Raw genomic sequence first — 22,815 nt, forward strand, 5'->3', positions numbered from 1 at the left:
AAGAGCTTGGTAAACCTGTCCAATCTCCATAAAGCCTCAGAAGACATGGCTGGCCCATTTCCGACCTATGCCGTAATAATCGGCTAAACCAATCCGACTGGATGAGCTGTTGGAGCCTGATACTGGGGAGCTATCTGCTCCGAAGCGAAGTGGTAGGAGTCTGGGCTCCTCCTCCAGCCTGAGAGACTGCTGGTTCCATGGGAAATATGCCAGTCTGGTCCACACTCTCCATAAGGCCCACCAAACGGACCAAAGCGTCCTGAAATACTGGGGTAGCAATGAACCCCTCCGGAACCTGAGCTGGTACGACAGGAACAGTCTGGGCTAGATCCTCCTCGTCAATCTCTATCTGAGGCTCCACTGCTAGGGCTGCTGCTCGGGCCATAGGCTGAGCCCTACCCCTGCCTCGGCCTCTAGCACGGCCTCGGCCTCGACCTCTGCCCCGCGTAGGAGCAATCACTGGAGGCTCTAGTTGCTGCTCAGCTGAGGAAGCGGTACATGTTCTCGCCATCTGCGAGAAAATAAGAGTAGAAGAGTTCAATCAGTATTGAGAAAGCAAAATTGCACGACAAGGAAGAATAGAAATGAAACTTGTTCCTAAACTTCATAGCCTCTAGAAGATAAGAATAGACGTCTCTGTACCGATACTCCAAACTCTACTAAGCTTGCTCGTGAATTGTGAAACCTATGTAACCTAGTGCTCTGATACCAACTGTCACGACCCGAAATTTTCCACCGACCGGATCGTGATGGCGCCTAATATTTTACTTGCCAAGCAAGCCAATGTTAGAGAATCATTAAACCATTTTCTTATTTTGATTCAGTAAATATCAATAATTAACTCAAGTGAAATATAATAAGTGTGGAATATCATAAAATGATATTAATTACTACCACCCGGATCTAGAGTCACAATTCATGAGCACTCTAGAATTTACTACAAGTAATAGTCTGAAAGAAATACAACTTTCTGAATGAAAGAAACAGTAGGACATAAAAAGATAGACGGGGTCTTCATGGTCTGTGAACGCCAACAGATCTACCTTAAGTCTCCGGACAGCAGACCAATAACAAATCTCGATCAACCTGAGCCGGTATCAAATCTGCACAGAAAGTGCAGAGTGCAGCATCAGTACAACCGACCCCATGTACTGGTAAGTATCGAGCCTAACCTCGATGAAGTAGTGACGAGACTAAGGCAAGGCACCTACAATCAACCTGTACAATTTAACAGTGCATACACAAATAACAGGAATGAAGAACTAAATAGGAAATGTCGGGAGGGAAAACATACTGAGGGGAATACAAGATAAAAAACTACAACAGAATGATCATCGGAGCAGTCAATATACCACGAATCAAAAGGAATAGTGAATACAGTAAAGAAAAAAATGCTCGACATCACCCTTCGTGCTTTTACTCTCAATCTCACCATAAAATTAATAGAAACGGCACAGCATCACCCTTCGTGCTTTTACTCTCATATCATGGCACGGCATCACCCTTCATGCATTAACACTCACAATATGACACGGCATCACCCTTCGTGCATTAACACTCACAATATGGCACGGCATCACCCTTCGTGCATTAACACTCTCCCTTACCATAATGCAATGCATAAATAACAACGGGGAGATAGGATAACAAGTACAAACCTTACTTCAACATTTGGTTCCATAATATCAATCTCAACTTTGAAATTAAAAAAACTCAATTATCACCAGAAAATTCCGTAAACATGATAAGAACGATAATTTGAACAACACTAGTATAACACGTAGCAATTTGGCATAGGAATGAGACAATATCAGAAAAATAGAGAAACATGGAAAAACAGGTAAATTGGCGGCGCATAGGTACTGATCACCTCACATATACGCCGCTCACATGAATTTCACTTAGCAATTAATATAAGGTTCCTAATTCCCTCAACTCAGGGTTAGACACAATACTTACATCGCTCCGAAGGCCACTTAATTCTCAATCACAGCTTTTTCTTTGGAATTCACCTCCAAACCACTCGTATCTATTCAAAAATAACTCAATAATATCAAATATCGCTAAAGGAATCAATTATATTGCATAAATTAGATTTTCCAAATTTTTCTCCAAAAAGTCAAAAAATCGACCCCGGTCTCGCTTGGTCAAAACCCGAGGTTCGGACCAAAATCCTTTTACCCATTCACCCCCGAGCCCGAATATGTAATTAGTTTTGGAATGCGACCTCAAATTGAGGTCTAAATCCCCAAATTTCCGAAATCCCTATTGTCTACCCTAACCCCTAATTCTGCCATGAAAACTCTAGATTTTAGGTTGCAAATTCAAGAAATGTAATGGGTAATTGAAAGAAAATGGTTTAGAATCACTTACCAACAATTTGGGGAAGGAATGACTATTGAAAAATCTCCCCTCACCGTTTAGTTTTTGAGAAAAATGAGTTTTTTGGCAAAATCCTGTTTTGGATTCTGTTAAGTGCTGGGCGACAGTGTTCATCGCGTTCGCGAGAGCACTATCGCGTTCGCGAATTGTATGGGCTTCCAAGCCTTCGCGTTCGTGAGGTAGTGCTCGCATTCGCGTAGGCTACCCTTCCCTAGCCTTCGCGTTCGCGAGACATTGCTCGCGTTCGCGATGAAGAAAAAGGCTGACTCCCCCTTCCCAGTGCCTAACACTACGCGTTCGCGATGGGCTTGTCGCGTTTGCGAAGGGTAATGCCCCCATCGCTTCGCGTTCGCGAAGAAGAAATCCTCAGCTGCCCAGTTTACTCTTCGCGTTCGCGTGAGGACCTTCGCGAATGCGAAGAAGGACATGCCAAAACACAAATTCTGTAGAAAAATCAGATTTGCAAAGTCCAAAACATCCCGTGGCCTATTCGAAACTCACCCGAGCCCTCGGGGCTCCAAACCAAACATGCACACAAGTCTAAAAACATCATACGAAGTTGCTCTCGTGATCAAATTGCCAAAATAACACATAGAACTCTAAATTTAGCACAAATTTAAATGAAATTTTCAAGAACACTTTAAAATTTCTAATTTCTCAACTGGACGTCCGAATCACGTCAAATCAACTCCATTTCTTACCAAATTTCACAGACATGTCTTAAATATCATAATGAACCTATACCGGGCTCCGGAACCAAAATACGGACCCGATACTAATAATGCCAAATATCAATCAATTCTTAAAAACAAATAATTTCCAAACTTTTAATTTTCATCAAAAATTCATAACTCAAGCTAGGGACCTCCAAATTTGATTCTGGGCATACCTCTAAAAATATTGACTGAAGTCAACTAAAATCAACTTTTAAGGCAAAAATTCATATTTTCATTAGTTTTCAACATAAAAGCTTTTCCGGAAACCTGCCCGGTCTACGCACGCAAATCGATGAGGGCAAAAATGAGATTTTTTAAGGCTTAAGAGCGCAGATTCGTGTTCTAAAATATAAGATGATATTTTGGGTCATCACAACTTCTTCTTCCTCTAAGCATCGCAAGAGTACTCCCTCGAATGACCTTCTGTATAGAGTATCTCTGTAGTAAAGAAAGCGAGGTGCACGACGACGGATTTCGGTCCTTCTCCTCAGATTTTCTAGAAGTATCCCATAGCATAAGTAGTCGATAATGGGTTGTCGCCATTCTTCTTTCTCAACTTCAGAAATAGCGACAAGATGCTTGAGTTCATTTTCTTCACCTTCAGCCTCATTTGGTGGCGGTACTACCCATTTTTGGTAGACAGTAACTTGCGCTTGATCAGGTAGGGCTAACGATGAAGCTAGGGCACTTAAAGCATCAACCTTCTTATTTTCTTTCCTTGGCATATGCTGAATAGTCACATCACCGAGCCTCCCCATTAAATTTTTAGCGTAATCATGATATGGGCGTCGTTCAGGCTTCTTGACCTTGTAACTACCTAAAATCTGATTGACCACTAATTGGGAGTCATCAAAGACTTGCAATTGCAATTGCTTCATATCAACGGCCATTTCAAGCCCAAGTATTAATGCTTGATACTCAGCAACATTGTTGGAACAGAGTTGTGTCAAGGTGAAAGAGTAGGGCAAGACTTCACCTTGGGAAGTGACAAATACTACGCCAGCACCAGCTCCTCCACGATGTGCAACACTATCAAAGTACATCTTTCATGGAGGTTGAACTTCAACGACCATTGCGTCCTTATCAGGTAGTTCGTCAGTTAGCCCCAGTCATCAGGTAACGGATGATCTGCCAAGAAGTCGGCCAATGCTTGTCCTTTTACAGCCTTTTGAGGGATGTACAAAATCTCGAATTGTTAAAATTGGAGGTACCATCTCGCTAGTCGATCACTAAGAACAGGTTTTGACATAACGGACTTGATGGAATTTGCTTTAGAAACAAGACGGACAACATGAGCTTGAAAGTAGTGCTTCAACTTTTGAATTGAGAAGACTAGCGCCAAACACAACTTTTCAATTGGCGAATAATTCAGCTCGTTTGGAGTCATCATCCTGCTTAAGTAGTAAAGAGAGTTTTCTTTACCCTCACTATTTTATTGGGCCAACAATGCTCCAATAGACCTTTCTTGCACCGCAATGTATAGTATCAATGGCTTTCTAGGTATATGAGCTGCTAAAACTGGAGACTTCATCAAGTAGGTTTTGATACTTTCAAAGGCATTGCTACAGGCTTGGTCCCACTTGAAAGGAACGCCTTTCTTCATAAGGCGACTAAATGGTTGGCACCTCCCAGCTAGGTTCGAGATGAATCTTCTAAGGTATGCTAGCTTTCCTTGCAGTCTTTTCAATTCATGAATATCCCGAGGCTCAGGCATTTTCAAAATGGCATCCACTTTGGCTTGATCAATTTCGATCCCTCGATGTCGGACAATGAAACTAAGGAACTTTCCAGAAGTAACTCCAAAGGCACATTTTAATGGATTCATCCTAAGTTGGTACCTCCGGAGCAACTCAAATACCATTCTCAAGTCTTTCAAGTGGCCGCCCTTCTCTCTTGATTTTACCACCAAGTCGTCAACATAGCATTCGACATTCTTGTGGATAAGATCATCAAAAATATTCTGCATAGCCCTTTGGTAAGTAGCACCAGCGTTCTTCAAGCTAAAAGGCATTACCTTGTAGCAATAAATACCCTTGGGGTGCAGAATATCACCGCCCTGCCATGACCGTTCCTCGTGTTTTAGCATTTTACGGCCAAAAAACTAGAATTTCGCCTGATTCCCATATTTTAGTGTGCTATAGCCCACGCCTTCCCAGTGGGTAGGGCCCCCTGGACTCGGATCGCCTAAAAGTTTTTAGGGCCATCGAATACGACCTAAGGAACCATAGTCATCGCCCCTCCATTACCGTTCCTCGTTATTTTGAGTTTTATAGCCAAATAACTAGAATTCTGCTCCTTTTCCATATTTTCGTGTGCCATAGCCCACGCCTTCCCAGTGGGCAGGGCCCCCGGACCCGAATCATCTAAAATTTTTCCGGGCCATCAAATACGACCTAAGGAACCATAGGAACGGCCCCGCCATGATCGTTCCTCACTTATTGCGATTTCCGGCAAAAAAACTAGAATTCCGCCTGATTCCTATATTTTCGTGTGCTATAGCCCACGCCTTCCCAGTGGGCAGGGCCGGCCGGACCCAGATCGCTTAAAATTTTTCCGGGTCATCAAATACGACCTAAGGAACCATAGTCACCGCCCCTCCATGACCGTTCCTCGTTTATTTTGCGTTTTACGGCCAAAAAACTAGAAGTCTGCCTATTTCCCATATTTTCGTGTGCTATAGCCCACGCCTTCCCAGGGGGCGGGTCCCCCCGGACCCGTATCGCCTATAATTTTTTCGGGCCATCAAATTAAATCTAAGGTACAATAGTCACCGCCCCGCCATGATAGTTCCTCGTTGTTTTGCGTTTTATGGCCATAAAACTAGAATTCCACCTGATTCCCATATTTTAGTGTGCTATAGCCCACACCTTTCAAGGGGGGCAGGGGCCCCCAGATCGCCTAATAATTTTTTGAGCCATAAAATTGAACATAATGTACCATATTCATCACTCATCCATGACCGTTCCTCGTTATTTTGCGTTTTACGGCCAAAAAACTAGAATTCCACCCTTTTTTCATATTTTCGTGTGTCATAGCCCACGCCTTCCCAGTGGGCAGGGCCCAAGGGCCCAAATCGTGTAAAAATTTTCCGGGCCATCAATTACGATCTAAGGAACCATAGTCATCGCCCCGCCATGACCGTTCCTTATTTTTTTGTGTTTTACGGCCAAAAAACAAGAATTCCGCGGTTCGAGATGAATCTTCTAAGGTATGCTAGCTTTCCTTGCAGTCTTTTCAATTCATGAATATCCCGAGGCTCGGGCATTTTCAAAATGGCATCCACTTTGGCTTGATCAATTTTGATCCCTCGATGTCGGACAATGAAACTAAGGAACTTTCCAGAAGTAACTCCAAAGGCACATTTTAATGGATTCATCCTAAGTTGGTACCTCCGGAGCAACTCAAATACCATTCTCAAGTCTTTCAAGTGGCCGCCCTTCTCTCTTGATTTTACCACCAAGTCGTCAACATAGCATTCGACATTCTTGTGGATAAGATCATCAAAAATATTCTGCATCTGGCCATTCTTCTTCCTTACAGGGACAATACTTGAAACCCATGTTGGGTATTTAACTTTCCGAATAAATCCAGCTTCAATGAGTTTGTTAACTTCGGTTTCGATCAGGGGAACCAAGTCCGGCCTAAAGCGCCTTTGAGCTTGCTTAACAGGACGAGCACCATTCTTGACTGCAAGGTGATGGACTGCTACTTTAGAGTCCAAGCCAGGCATTTCTTTGTAACTCCAAGTAAAGACATCCCTAAACTCCTTGAGTAACTCAATATAAGTGTTTTCTTTATCAACTTCTAGTAAAGAACTTAGGTAGGTGGGTCTTGGTTCTTCATCAGTGTCAAGGTTAACTTTTTTTTAAGGCATTAATTGTTGCCTTCACCCCTTCTTCAAGTTCCGGCGGAGCATCTTTTGCATCTTCATCTTCATGAGGGTCCCCATCGTTAAAGGATATGTGATAACATGGTGAAACATCCTCCAATTTTGCATTATCCTCCATTGAAGATTGAATACCATTCTCGCCTTGTATAGTAACATGATACGAAGAACTCACACTTTCTTCATCTTCGTCATGTTCCTTAGTGTAGACGATAATATATGGCATTACCTTTAGTACTTCTTTACATGAAATCACACATTTTATTTGTCGCCTCATTCTAGAAGGAACCAAACTTTGGAAATCCTTAGAGATCTTCTGGATTTTGGGCGAAGCGGGTGTTCTTATGCTTTGAAAATTTCTCTGAAACTTATTCCCCTTCTTTAATGGACCCAATCTCTCTAACACGGAAGTCTTCACAGTTGATTTTCCAAGTCGATCAAAGACAGAAGGCTTGTTAGAAGCGGTAGATTCATCTTCTACAGTGATATAATTTCTGCTCACCCTTCTTATGGAGATGTGCACTAGTGAAGGTTGCTTGTATCCCAAACCTTCACGTGGTTGTCTCGCCGCAGCTTCTGATGGTAGCTTTCCTAACTTTGACGGCTCATTAGGATTGTATCCAGCTTTTGCAAATAGCCTGTAAGCGTTAGGATCAAAACCTTTATTTGTTCGCTTTGTATGGAGTGCCATATTCTGCAAATAATTTTCGGCCACAAACCTTGCAAACGGCATTGAGGACGACTTTACTGCCTCAATTCGTTTGACCGGAAGAGTTAACCCCTTTAGCATGTTAGTTTGGAGATTAGATGATTCACCTTCATCTTTCTTCTTTTTAGGAACGTATTGGAGCGGAGGAGTTACTTTCTTGCCGTGAGACACAATGTTCCCTTTATGAGACTTATTTGGGTTGGGGTGTACCTTCTCAGCAACAACTTTGGTTTTGTCAGCAATCACCTCAGCTCTCTTAGCCGTGGACTCATCATCCTTGTCATTCATGACATCATCAGCTTTTAGCTCCTTCACAATGCAGTTCTTCAAGTAGAACTTTGCATCGGCGAAGTGTGACTCAGCCTCGGTGAATGGTTCGTCATCAGCAATTATCTTCTTATCGACTTCACCTTCGTAATATTTTAAACATTGATGGTAGGTAGATGGAACCACTTTATTCTCATGTATCCAAGGCCTTCCAAGCAAGACGTTGTATGAAGTCTTTGCATCGATCACATGCAGCCATGCACTTGATTGCATATCTTCAATGGTGATTCCCAACCTGATCGCACCTATGGCTCTTTGCCCCCCTTTGTTGAATCCTTGGATCATCACACGACTTTTTGAGAGTTCGTTCATGGGAATACCAAGTTCTTTCATAGTACGAATTGGCAAAATGTTCACTGAGGATCCTTCATCAACCAAAATTCGATTTACCCTTTCATCATGTATATAGCCAACCAGGTACAATGGGCAGTTATGAAGAGTGTCACCTAGTAGAAGATCATCATTTATGGACATAACTTTTTCCTCACAAGCATTAACTTCTTGAGGAATGGACTCAATGAGCTTTTCCAAAGATGGTGCCAACGATAGGTCATCACTTTTTTCTTACCCTTTGCCAGCATGGCAACAAAAGTCCTCACTACCATCATGGAAAATCTTCATGCGGAACCAACTTGGTAAAAACTTCTCCAAGGTCACTGGATTTCGTGGCTTTTGAGAGTGGTGCACCTCCACTTTTGCTTTCTTTAAGTGCTTAACCGGATTCCATCTCCTTGGTCTTTTTACCATCATTTTTCTTGTTGGTTGTTCTACTGATTCTTTTCGTGGGCTCCTTCTGTGGTGCCTACGACGAGTCACCAATGTCCAACCTTCATCATCATCAGGTTGATTGACTTCAGCTTTGTCATTCTCCAGTAATTCTTTATCTTTACTTTCTTTAAAACCACATAATTCATCCGGACTGAATGAGCCAAAGGTGATAGAGACTTGGTTTGCGCTTGCTTTCTCATCTTCAAGCACGATCTTCTTTTTGCAAGCCAAGTCCATAACTTTGTCCTTGAAGACAAAGCACTTCTCTAGAGGGTGGCTCACAAGTCGATGGTATTTGCAGTAATTTGGGTCATTTGTTTTCCCAGCTTCATTTGGTCGCTTCATCTCCGGAAGCTCAATGAGATTTAACTCGAGGATTTCTTTAAAAATAGCTGGCACATCAGAATCGAAATGGGTACTCTTTATCTTGCATTTCTTATAGAGTCAACTTTCCACTTGGCTTATCTTGAAAAGAAGTGGATTTCATACTCTGCTTCTTGCTCACCTTCGTCGTGAACTTTACAGGTGATGTGTTGACATTCATAGCTTCTTTGCTTTCAGGCTTGGGTACGAACTTGCCCCACTTCCTGACTTCTTGCTTATCGTTCCCTTTGCGAGGTTCATAGATGGGCAGCCTTTCATTTCCAGCAGAGGCTATGCTCAATTCCATGTCATGGGCACGAGTTGCAAGTTTTTCAAATGTGCTAGGCTTGATACCTTGCAAGATGTAGCGCAATCCCCAATGCATACCTTGGATGCACATCTCTATGCCCGAAGCTTCACTAAGCCTGTCTTTGCAGTTGAGGCTTGCATTTCTCCAACGATTGATAAAGTCGATAACTGGTTCGCCCTTTCGTTGACGAGTATTTGTAAGTTCTATCATACTCACAGGTATGTTTCGTGCTATAAAAGCGATTGAGGAATTCTTGCTCTAGTTGATCCCATCTATCAACAGATCCAGCCTCGAGGTCCGTGTACCAATCAAAAGCATTTCCTTTTAATGAGCGGACAAACTGCTTAATAAGGTAATCTCCATAAGTCCCAACATTGTTGCATGTCTCAACGAAGTACGCCACATGTTGCTTTGGATTGCCTTTGCCATCAAACTGTTGAAATTTTGGAGGTTGATAGCCAGCAGGCATCTTCAAAATATCGATCCTTGAAGTGTATGGCTCGTAGGTAAAGGAGGACTTGGAAGCGACTTCACATTTGTTTTTTATAGTCCCTCCAATGAACTCCTTTAGTTGATTGATTGGAATCATCCCTTCCAAAGACACTGGAATTTCCTTAGTGGATGCAACTTTTCGTGGGAGAGGATCAATCTCTTGAACTTCTGGGAGTTTGCCAGGTGCATGGGTGGATTCGTCTTCCATCAAGATTCCCACCCTATCTGTTAGCTTGTCGATTCTAGCATCTTGATTTTGCATGCACTTGGTCAAGCCAGCGATTGCTTCCATCAAGTTTGCCAACTGCTCCTCCATAGATGAAGTATTTGTCACCATGGCTTGCATGATTGTCGTGGATGATGGAGAGTAGCATAGATTTTCCCACAGATGGATCCTTGATTGGCTCACGCTATGTGGTGTAAGTGGGGAGGATCCATCACTTGAAGCATCATCATCTTCCTTCACAGCAAAGTGATTGGATCCGGAGAGGTCAAGCAGAACAAGAGTTTTCTTGATCTTTTCAGCAACATCGCCTCCTCTTTCGGGTGCGTTTGTAAAAGATCTTGCTCCTTTTGAGGATAAAGATCCGAAAATAGGATTTGATGCGGACGACACTTGGGGTGCTTGTTGTCCTAACGAGCTTGCTTTGCTCCTCGTAACTGGTCCAAAGCTTCCAAATGTAACATCGAGGATACTTTCCACATCAGCATAGAACCTGGAATTAGCAGCCTTGGTGGAAGTTGAACCGGAGTTGATTTTCTTTGAAGCCATTTCAATGTTCTTAAACTTCGGTGATTGAAAAGTTGAGATGAGAAGTAGAGATTGTCCCACTGGGCGTGCCAGAATTTGTAGACAATAAATTGCGTCGAGAAAATAAAATCAGGCCAAAAAATATTGCAACAATCGTAGTATTTTATTTCAAATATATGAGTATTACAATCTCTATAGATCCTATGATTCTTCTTTCCAATAGTAAATGAATTCAAGGGCATTTGAGCTTGATCTTGATTTGTTCTTCATTCTTGAGCTTGAACTTGATTTGTTCTTCGTTCTTGAGCTTAAACTTGATTTGTTCTTCGTTCTTGAGCTTGAACTTGATTGCTTGAACTTGGATTTGATTGCTTGAAGTTTGAAACTTGTAGAGGAATTTGCAGCATTTGATCCACGAGCTCTTTCTTGCTTCTTGTTATCACTTCTGGTCTCTTTTCTGGATTATGAAGACCCCTATTTATAGTTATGGAAGGGAAGAGTTATGATAAGAACAAACTCTTTCCGACCAATCAAATTGAAGTGTGATATGACAGCATTTGATTGGTCAAAATATGTCACTTGTACACGTGGCGCGGTTTCATTGGCCTTCAAATGTGACTTGACATGCCTTGTCATTTTGACACGTGGCATGATCCTATTGGCCCTTCCGTTTGACTTGGCGCACCACGTTATTTGACACGTGGCACCAAACTTGGCCTATAGGAAGATGACATCTTGGGCCTAATGAAGTGGGCTCATCACTTTAGTCCAATTAAATGAGCTAGCCCAATGGATTAAGACTTATTTATTTAATCTATTAATATTGGACTTATACAATTAATCCAATTATATTAGCCCAATAAATTTATTTGAACTAATATATCTTGAATTTAAAATATAGTCCAAATTATTTTATGAATTTAATTTCAACAAAATTTATATGCCCACAAGGCCCTTCAATCTTTTTTATTTCCCGTCCGGTATCTGATATTCACATTGGGATATCGATTAATTCAAATTTACACCAATTAACACACCTTTAACGAGGAAGTGTTTCCTGCCATAATTTTTATGTATGACCTCGAACTTGTGACAAAGTTTTAAAAAAAAAAATCTTATTCAATGCACCACAACCCTTACGGATACAAACCGCTAGTCACACTAGCATTCACGCCACTATAAAAATCCAATTAAAAAAGAAAGCAGCAAAAAGTTACAAATGAGCAATTAAAAAAAAAGTCTTATTGGCACTTTGTTTAGGTTGGTACATTATTTTTCGTTTACCAAGCAAAATACCAAGCAAAAAATAAATAAAAAATGAATCACTTATATTCTTAGAAAACACTTTTCAGCAAAAAAGAAATTCCGATGAAAATATTTTTTATTCATACCAAACACAACCTTCATGATTTTTGGCGGTCAAATTAGATATAGAGTATATTATTTAGCCAAAATCGAATGATTTCTTAGTTAGTCATTATCATCATGTCTCATTTTGTAGGTGTAAACATCAATGTATTTTTTATGCTCCTGAGAAGAGGCGCAGATTGAAAAAGAGTCTCTGTGTTGGCTAAATTATAAACCACTAAATTCAGATATAAAGCATTTCTACCAACAACCAGATTGTGACAATCATTTTGAACTCGATGTACACGTGTCTCTTTTTCTCAATTATATGTGGCCGATTTCTTAAGGACCATCCCAAATTGAAACATTTCACCTATAACATCAATCATCTTTTCATAACTATCTAATTTATACAATTTACATCATTAAGGAGTAATTTGTATAGTATTGGTTTTTACATCATAAGTATATTACACATTTGACCGTTCGGCTAACCCCAGTTTTTTCACATTTGACAGAGAAACAGAAACGAGTTAAATTAGTGGAGAGCAAAATGGATCAATGATTTTAATTTTATGGATTCATGACTCAGGCTTCAACAATTGAACTCATCACTTTATTTCTAAATGAAGAACTAACTTAAATGGCTGTCCACCAAACCGATTAAATTAAAAATATTTGACGTATAATATATGTATAATTTGTGTATAATTATGTATAATCCATGTATACAAACTTGAAAATTAAACAATAGATTCAGCCAGTTATTTGTGTAATTCTATTTTAAAATTATAAGTTCATAATTCAATATTTTGAGTAATTCCAGTGAATTTTATACGATGGAATGGCGAATTTTCCTTCCATGGAAATAAAATACAGAAATATACGATGAGCAGATGTATGTCAGTGACCATGCAATTGCTCTCGTTTTTTAGTGCAATGGTCCACGAGCTTATGTACAAGTACATCATATAATTCCATCTTAGACCTTTTCAATTTTCAAATTAATTGTCAGGTCGTCTTTTAATTAAAATAAACAACAGAAATCTATTCTCTACTTGATTCGGTACATTTTATGGACCCACTTCTATGTTAGCAAGTATAGATTAACTTTTTAAATTTATTCTTTTAGACTTATACTTTCAATTATATGATACTTCTACTTTAATAAAACAAATTGTATTAGTAAAATTGTGACGAGGGAAATAGCATCACAATTCAATTAACTTGAGTTACTTTTCCCTGACCTTGCAAAACTTGAGTTACCTTTCACGAAATTAAGGGTAAACATTTAAGGCATTGTTAAAATGTGCTAGAAAATGTACGTAAACTAACAGTGTCAAAATGTGAGAGAATAAAGGAATTAGTTAAACAGGTAATTCTATTTTAAATTTATGAGTTCATAATTCAATATTTTGAATAATTCCAGTGAATTTTATACAATGGAATGGCGAATTCTCCTTCCATGGAAATAAAATACAGAAATATACGATGGGCAGATCTATGTCAGATCCATGGAATGGCGAATTCTCCTTTCTTGCATGAAAGGATATAGAAAATAAGTAGGAGGAATCAGAATATTTAAATGTGGAAAAAATAAAATATTTAAAAAGTAAATCGCTTTATCTGTTTTCATCTAGAAGTGCTTCTTTTTGTAATAATTTCGGTTTTTTGGGGGGGTTGATCTTGAGATACCGCCAATGTTAAATGTATACAAAGTATTCTCTAATATATGGTTTAAAACGTTGATTCCATTTTGGGATAATCTCTCAAAATGAATGTTGAATAGTATCAGGTTCTCTTGATTTCCTTTTCAGTAGTGGTAGACGTAGAAAGTATTGTATTTGTAGCAGCAATTGCAGATGCTTTAAATATTAAAAAATAAAAATGCAGATGTTTTTGCCAGTTGCCACTACATTCACTTTTCTTAATTATTTTGCTTTCATTCACCAAACATAATTTAACGCCAATAATTTTAGTGTTGTCATGGTTTCATTGCCTACTTTCTATTGATTGCTTCAAATCCCTTTACAATCAAATGTCACAATTTCCGTGACGAATGGATTGATTCTTTTTATTCTCTTATCCCACTCGAGATAAATTAGTAGTCACTCAACAAGTGGCGGAGCCACATGCACCAAAGGCGTCGGAAAATTACATGTAATCATTCGGTAATTTTTTTTAAAATATGTATATATATTATATAATGACACCCCTTGACTTCTTGGTGAGTTTATTTCTTTATATTTTGACTCCCCTTAGTGAAACTGCACTCAACTTAGCGTAATTAGTCATCAAAGTTATTTTTTTTTCCTCTCAAAAGTCATCTTGCTTTACCTAGTTAACCTTCACGGTCATCTTAGCAAAATTTTTTATTTTTTGGTAAGAATTATTGACATGACATGCTCAATTTTAGGAAAACATATTTACAAAAAATTAATTTAGCATCTGGACTTTCTTTAGGACCCAACCCACCCACGCCCGATTAACACAAGAAATCATACTAACAAATCATTTGGCTTAAAGTAAAGCTTGTGTTCTATTGTATTTAAGTTATCTTCTAGTAATAATTTACCAAATTAAAGGGATTGTGGCGATCTTAAAAGACACATAAAAAATCAAGGCGAACGGGACAACTAAAAGAGAAAGGGGGACAAGGTAACTAGGATATGAAAGAGTAAGAGATAAGAGTGTAACACAGAATTTATGGTAAATATTTGCCCGCACCGAGGCTTACACGGTTACATCTAGTGGTAAAACTAAGTAAAAGGAAGGGGTTCAAACGAATCCTCTTCGTCGAGAAATAACACTGCACAAAAAGGATAAAAGTGATTAATTTTTATCATATTTAAGTTGTTGAATCCCTTAACATGAAAAACAAAATTCTTGTATAATGGTAAAGGGGTTCAAAAGTTACTATAAGCCTATTCAAATCCCAACTGTAACATTCTAAATTATTTTGAATACCCTTGTATAAATTCCTGACTTTTTCACCTAATAAATACATAAAAACACTCTCTTCTCCTTTCTGCAGGGTGTTCAAGTTGCTTCTTTCTTGGGCTTATAGGTCTACCAATTTGTCCAAGTACTCAGGTAGCTAACCTATCAATTTTTTTGGCATTAATGAAGCTGTCTCCAATTCTGAGCCACCAGAAACTGAAGCCTAGCCCAAAATTAAGACCACTATCTTTGCTAATCCAAATGAAAGAGATAGGCTGAATATACGGTTCAGAATACTACAATTGTCATTTAGTTGTGCTTTATCCCAAAGAAGATGGGAGTTCTTGTGGTCAAGAGAAAAAAAACCAAGTTTTCCTTGCCGCAATCATGTAAAAGCCGTTCCAAGGTATAATGAGAACGAAGTGAAAAGGACACTCTGCTTAATAAGCTGATTGCATGTAAAGGAGACGGAAAATTGGAAATAGAGAACTAAAACACCCCAAATAAGTGATTTTGTTGATTTCCATTCGGACTGTTTGTTACAGAATTCTTTTACTCTTAACATCAAAAAAATTATGTTCAGATGTCAAGTAGAACAGGTATCTTTTGTATACTTTCCGTCAGACTGATTTGTGTTTGGACGTAAAATACAAGTCGAAGAAGCCTATCATTTCCTTTGTACAAAATGATGTTTTCTTGCCAGTATGAATTGAGGATTAATATATAAGATATTACTACAAACAAACTAGTATACAGGAGAAACATGTAATCAATCATATACAAGAAGGCCAAGCATTACAACATACTAAATACAGTTACTTATCTTCTGCAGTAAAATCTGGTTCAGCTGGTTTCTGAAGCAAAATGGGTGATATCCTGTCTGTCATCCTTGCTTTCTTTGAAGTATTGCGCCGCAAAGCACGAAGTGCATTAGCAGCAAATCGTGACGCATAGATAGTAGCACCCAAACTTGGCGAGCTACCACTTCCCCTCGCTAATGCATCTTGCAATCTGTTTTCTTCTTCGTGAAGAGACTCCTCTAGCTTCTTCCTACAATGACGGCGCCATGCTGCTTGTATGAAGCAAGCTGCCCAGGTTCTCCATTGCTGCGAGTAAAACCTAAAAGTATGGCGGAGTTGCTTGCTATGAAGTCTTCGGAACTGAGAGGCCACAAACTTCAAATCATCGGCCACTAGAGCAAATGCTTCAACTTCTGAGAGCGCTTGGACAGTTCGGGTTGAGATTGGGAGGTTATTTGATGGATGAGGATCCAGAGCCCAAGTAAGAAGCTCTTCTCCACAAAAATCACCAGCTTTTAGATAATCAGAGTTAAAAAAGCCTGTCCTCCCTCCATTAGTGGTTACGGTCAATAGTTTGCCCCGCATTATAAAAAGCATCTCATCAACTGGATCACCTTCACGCACAATGAAGCTGTTCTCCGTGTAGAGGACTGGCCTGAGACGGTCACATAGTGCATCCAGGAGTTGCTCATCCATTTTTTCAAACATTGGAACCTTCAAATATTCATATATTTATCAAAATCGAATACTACTATTTAGCAGATTAATACGATTAGTTCAAATTTAAAGAAAAAACTTCAAATCTAACTAGTATCAGAAAACAAGGTCATTTAGGTGCTATGACATACATAAAAAATAAAAAATTTATTGAGTTGCAAAGCAGGAATAACATAACTTACCCTCATCAGCAAAGCCAAACAAAGATGGCGCTTTATATCTCTTCTGAGGTCTTTGGGCAGGTTGTGGATCAGATTCTCTTCATCAACACCCCTAGTTTCCTGCCACTTGTATTGCTCATAGCGCCTGATCCGCTCCCTGAGGTGCTCGGGGAGTAAGCGGTGAGACATCCACTGCTCTGCATCTCGTCTTTTCACCCTCATCTCCTCTAGTCTTATTGTTGTCGACTGCAGATATGTCTGTCACACCACAAGTACTTCAGTTAAATAGGGCCAAGTGAGCACTAGCAATTATGACCACTGAAGTCAAAACAACATCTTATTATTTACCCTGTCCGTAAATCCCTGCCACCCGTCTATTAGATGCAACTGACTTCACAACGATGCTGTTACAAAAGAACATTTTGGATATAGAAGCCCCACAAAACATTTACACAACCTCTAAAAGTTGTTTTAACCACATAAGGCACATCAAGAATATTCCTAAGTTGACAATCTAATGGATATAATGAGAATTCTATAATAAACATGTCGCAGCTATATTGGAAAACAATTATTTTGGTGTGTCTTCTAGTGTAAACAACAATTTTTGAATTGCCTGAACTTTGAAATAGACCGGAAAGCAAATCTACCTGCATATTTCCAATGAGAAAGGAAAATAGCACCAAGCCAGCAATGGAAATGAAAACCGCAAAGCAAATTTCCCAGACGTAGGTACTTGTTTGTAGGTTTTGACCGAGGGAACTGCAACATCAAGGAGCAGAGTATCAGTTAGAATGAATAAGAGAAGCTAATATGAAACTGAGAAAGACAAGGTCCTTGTTTATTAGTAATAGATCTCCATCCTAAGTGCCAATCTTTGGGATTGAATCTAGTTCTTAAAGATCCTTTCAACCTCATTGTATTCAAAAGAAGATGCTTTCACTAAAATAAATTCCCACATTTCGATTTCAAAGATGCTATAAAATACTAACTTGTTAAAAAAAGAAAAATTTATGGCCGGACTTTATGGACAGATTGAGATATATCTCGCATGACAAGTATCCATCTCCTACCCTCCCCCTCACCTGGGCATATCAATTTTAGAGACCGATACATTCTTTTGAAAAGGAACAACCCCAATGTTCTAGCATCATGGGAAGTGCACTATGCTAAGCCACAGATACACAAATATAAGCCACAAGCTATCAAAAATCTTATTCTTCCTGCCTCAGTTTGCAATACATGGTTGGAGAACAGCAATATAATACATACATATGAGGTTAGACAGACTGATGAGGTACAAGAATATCAAGAGCAAACATGCAGTTGAATAAGCAAAACTCAAGCAAATACAGTAAGCATACCTCAAGTTCTGCAGACCCCACCAGAAACAATAAAAGAACTTCTGCGGAAAATCCATTGATTCCACAACACCTGACTGGAGGGCGTCAAGGAATATCCCAAAATCAAAAAGTGTTGCGTTTGGTGTCTCTATAGGACATGAACTATTTAGCAATGTTTTAAATCCTGTATGATCATCATCACAGTACAATGAAGCATGATGACACGCAGATGAATTTCCACATGCTCGTTGCCAACAAGTAGATTCACGTTCTATAGAAAACAGGTACCAAAACGCTCCAAGTACCTAAAAAGCAGAGAATAACTTGTTATCAATGTTTCAGCAATGATAGTGTACGGATAATGGACTATAAGATTATGACTTAACTACTTGCTAATATTATTGAATATCTGTAGTAATCATATGTTTGCATGCCAGCGAAAACTTAAGATGAGTGAAAATCCACAAATTTTATTCCTTTAACACCAATTGGGACCAAAAATAAAATCAAGGCTTAAAAAGACACCTTTTAATAAAACCATCCCAATTCTTTTAATAAAGGTTGTGTCCTGGCTAGCTTGCTCGCACCTAAACTATTTCACCGGGTACCTACTACCTCCCACTAGCAAAGGTATTGGGTAAATTTGCTCACCAAGACAAATGGAAAGAAATCACTTGGTAACATTTTGTCTACGTTGAGATTTGAACCCTAGTCCCCAAAGTTTGCACCCACTTCTTTGACCACAGGCCAGACCTTAGGTGCCATCCCAAAAATAATTTTTAACACATTAATTTAAACTATCTGAGTGCATAGCATGATAGCCTTTTATAATCAAGCTTATTAGTTATTACAAACTTACATGACTGGCAAGCATATAAAGAAAGAGATTGAACGCAGCTCCAGCCCATGCTGTTTCAGTGAGTATGCCGGAAGTTCTAGTGACTTCCTTATATAAAGGATAAACTCGAAGGAGCCTCGGAATATATTGGAAGAAGACAACAAATTTCAGCAAATTCTTCGTGTTCAAAGATCTAGCACCCCGCAATTTAGGAATTACAACTAAAATTACAACCTGAAAAGACAGAAAAACGACATGAGTTAAAACAATAAATCTAGAATTTGCATTTGCATAGAAATGAGTTAGCATGCTTATGGTTAGCAACCTAGTCGTTGTACAATCTCTTTCAGAGCTGAGAGTCTAGCTTAACAACATACTAATCCTTAATATCATGAAGCGCATGAAAAAATAGAAGTTTAGAAAATCATTTAATGCCAAAAAAGTCTGCATATCATTGGAAAGAAAGGAACTCTAGATGTTTCGAGAACAACAACAACATATTGCAAGAGATCAAAATTAACTGTATTAAGCTTTTTTGTTTTTGGTGCAACAAGATCTACCCAGAGGATACTATTTCTATCTTAGACACATTAGGTTCCTGTTAGACATGTAGACTGGTTTACTCTTTTTGCTCACTTGTATATATGGTTTCAGTACAACCCATGTACTGTTTTGTGTTTAATACATATAACATGTTACCTTCTCAAAAAAAAAAAGTCTGCATATCATGAAAATCTACATTCTCCATGACAGAGGGATACATTGTTTGTTTGAAGCAACATAAATCTTGCACACAGTCAACCAACCATGTGTTATCCAATAAATAAGAATATTTTTTAAATCAACACTTCAATAACATTTTTAAAAGAAAGACCAAAGGTTCTGAAGAAGCCAATGCAAAAACAAAGTAAGAAGGTTGAGTGAGCCTAAATAGACCGGCAGTGAGGACATGACCTACCAATTAGGCGATGTATCACCATGGACTAATGGTCACTCAGGACAGCAGATATTGTTGGTTAAGCAACAGAGTTTGTTGTACTAGATTTTTGAGACTGACCATCAATAGTACAGGCCTTTTATGCTACACCTTAAGTTGATATTATCAACCAACAACAACAACAAACCCAGTGAAATCCTACAAGTGGGGTCTGGAAACGGCTCAGGAAAGATAAAAGGAAGAAGCAACAACAAGCAAACCCATCAGAAAACCGAAGCGATAACACAAGACTAACACTAAGTGGTGCAATCAGAAACCGAAATGAAAGAAACAACAAGTAATAACAGAAATCTAAAGAATAAGAAAACGCAAGACTCAAGCTACTGGAACGCGCAAGGACGACGCTCGTCTACCTAACCCTCTACCTTAATTCTCAACTTCCACACCTTCTTATCTAGGGTCATGTCCTCAGTAAGTAAGCTGGAGCATCGCCATGTCTTACCTAATCACCTCTTCCCAATACTTTTTCAGCCTACCTCTACCTCTCCTTGGGCCCTCCAAGACTAGCCTCTCACACCTCCTCACTGGGGCATCTGTGCCTCTCCTCCTCACATGCCCAAACCATTGAAGTCTCGCTTCCCGCACTTGTCCTCAACCGGGGCCATCAAAACAAAAAAAAAAAGAATAAGAGAAGTCACTCTAACCTGTGGTAGAGGAAGAACGGCAAGAATATCTATCAAGAAGTAAGAGGACAAGTATCTCTTTGCTATTTCCCAAGCATCTTCGACCAAAACTCCTCTTCCAAATACACGTGACGAAGGGGCGATGAAACCAGTACGAAATTGAAGCACAATATGGAGAAGGTAAAAGATATCAGTGATGGAACGCAAAACACTAGCTGTGATCTCCATTTTTCTATCCAAATGAAGGCATTTGTTATCATTATCAATCACTGGAATGTAAAAGAACAAAGGATCCAAGGAGACTGCAATCACACAGGATAACACAAATATTTTGTTCCACTTCTGAAGAAAAGGTCCTTGAGGATCAAGCATCTTTTTTTCTGATCCCAAACTTAAGCAAGAATTTAAGGCTTGTAGTATGCATTTGATCCTTCTAGAACCACATTCCAGGACTTTGTGTAATTCATTAGAGATCATTCCAACTTTGCGCCAGCGTGCTCTATCATTATATGGAAAATTCCCGTCTGAACTTTTCTCTGAGTTCCAATCCTGAAACCTGCATGGCAATCAATTAAAGTGCAGAAACAAGCTTAGAGTCAGACATCACAGCAAATTGATCCACAATTACTAATACCTCACTACACGAAATAATGAAATGATGCATGATTAATTCGCAGCAAGCAGGTTAAAGTTTGTGTTACATGGTCAAATGTATCAAAATAAAGTCATCCCACATAAAACCAGAATAGTGGTCGGATACCCGGCTTCTCTTTTTTCCTTACAATTCCAAAATTAGTTTACTTTCCATTCCCTCTAACCTGTTCATTTGTTTGATTTTCTCCTCTATATCAAATGCTTAACAAGTGAGCCTAGTTCAATATGCTTCCTAAACGAAAACATTCAGTGATAGCATATAATATAAGTTAATACACAAAAGGGTTTGCCCAGGTTAATAGAAACTGACCTCACAAACTTCTCTTGCCGGTGATTCATAACTTAAGTCAATGCATCAAACTGTTCAAAGAGGCAGTCAACTTCCAAAATCCTTCGAGGGACAACATGTTTCTTCATAAAAACTGCCTCGAGTAATACAACCAGGACCCTACATACCATTCCCTGAAAATGTTATTTATGGGATATTATGTTGATTCTCTCATATTTTAACAGTTAAACCAGAAACCCAGCGATAGATTTCCTCCGAATATGGATGATTGAAATACTTTAGAGATGTTGTCACATGCAAAACGCTTCGCTACAAAAATCATAACATTTAGAATAGGAACTGAACTTGCTTAGTAAGTTATAACGTGGTCTTGTCATGAGAGAGGACTGAGGAGGATGCCAAATAGCCCAAAAGGAAATGTTTACACATAAAATAACTATAGCAAAATAACAGTAACCTAAATTGAATTCGAGTTCAAGCTCATCGAACTTCCAACAAGGTCAACTAATCTAATTGAAGACATCTATAAGGCAATTTCTCTACTTCTCAATGTTAATGCCAGATAATTCAATAGGAAATGTTCACATGTAAAATCATTATTATAAAAAAATTAGAGAAATAATGTTAAAACTAGAAATTACTATCAAGAAAAAGCTAACATCAAGAACAAGTCATCAAAATAATGTTAAAACTGAACTCTACCATCAAGAAATTACTAGAATGATCAAAGTCTATACACAAGCTAACCACTTTGACCATAACAACCACTAATTTCCAATAACAAGGCAACAAACACTGAAGTTAAAAAAATAAAAATTGGCCAAATTTCAACCATCCAAATGAAACACCTACCTACTAAATTCAACTACAAAGATATTAAGAACGAAAAAAATGAAATGATTAAAAATCCAAGCAAGAGAACTGACACATACCAAATCAAATGTTCCGGAGAAAACTATGACGCCACTCTGTAATAACAAGAAACAACTAAGCTTTCAGAGATGAAGCAGATAGAAGACGAAGACGACGATTATTGACTAAAAGGAAGTTTCGCGGAGATTTCTTAGGGTTGATTTTGCATATTTTCTAAAAGATAGTATTATGAAGCAACTTGTCTTGTTTGATTTCCAATTTGGTTTTTATACTCTCGGAAAGGACATATAGAGACACCAAAAGAGATGGGTCATATGCCAGTATATAGCGCCCCAATTGGGTCCTATATTTTATTTTCTCGTGTTCCACTCCTGGATTTTCGAACCGGTGTCATATGTTTCCGGTTCCTCGTCACAACGGTGCTTATTTTCGAAACTAACGGCGACGGCGCGCTTGCTTGTGTTTTTTTCTTTTTTGTGTTGGGTCAATTATTATTCGTTTTGTTGTTTACGATACTGAAATTAATTTC

General features: G+C 38.8%; 1 protein-coding gene across 2 annotated transcripts; it reads right to left on the reverse strand.

The window, feature by feature from the left end:
• Window positions 1-15,626: 15,626 nt before the first annotated feature.
• On the reverse strand, window positions 15,627-22,610 carry LOC107759666 (cyclic nucleotide-gated ion channel 1-like). 2 transcript variants are annotated; one of them, XM_075251934.1, is made up of 8 exons: window positions 22,346-22,610; window positions 21,435-21,572; window positions 20,492-21,026; window positions 18,872-19,084; window positions 18,034-18,317; window positions 17,320-17,431; window positions 16,691-16,927; window positions 15,627-16,505 (listed from the first exon to the last, which is right to left on the reverse strand). In XM_075251934.1, the coding sequence occupies exons 2-8, from the start codon at window positions 21,461-21,463 to the stop codon at window positions 15,807-15,809; spliced, it is 2,109 nt and encodes a 702-aa protein (XP_075108035.1). In that variant the 5' UTR covers window positions 21,464-21,572; window positions 22,346-22,610; the 3' UTR covers window positions 15,627-15,806. The 2 variants fall into 2 exon arrangements, with proteins under 2 accessions (XP_075108035.1, XP_016433142.2); XM_016577656.2 differs by having other exon boundaries at window positions 21,435-21,586.
• Window positions 22,611-22,815: the final 205 nt, after the last annotated feature.

Source organism: Nicotiana tabacum, chromosome 4 (genome assembly GCF_000715075.1).
Source record: "Nicotiana tabacum cultivar K326 chromosome 4, ASM71507v2, whole genome shotgun sequence".
NCBI classification, from domain to species: domain Eukaryota; kingdom Viridiplantae; phylum Streptophyta; class Magnoliopsida; order Solanales; family Solanaceae; genus Nicotiana; species Nicotiana tabacum.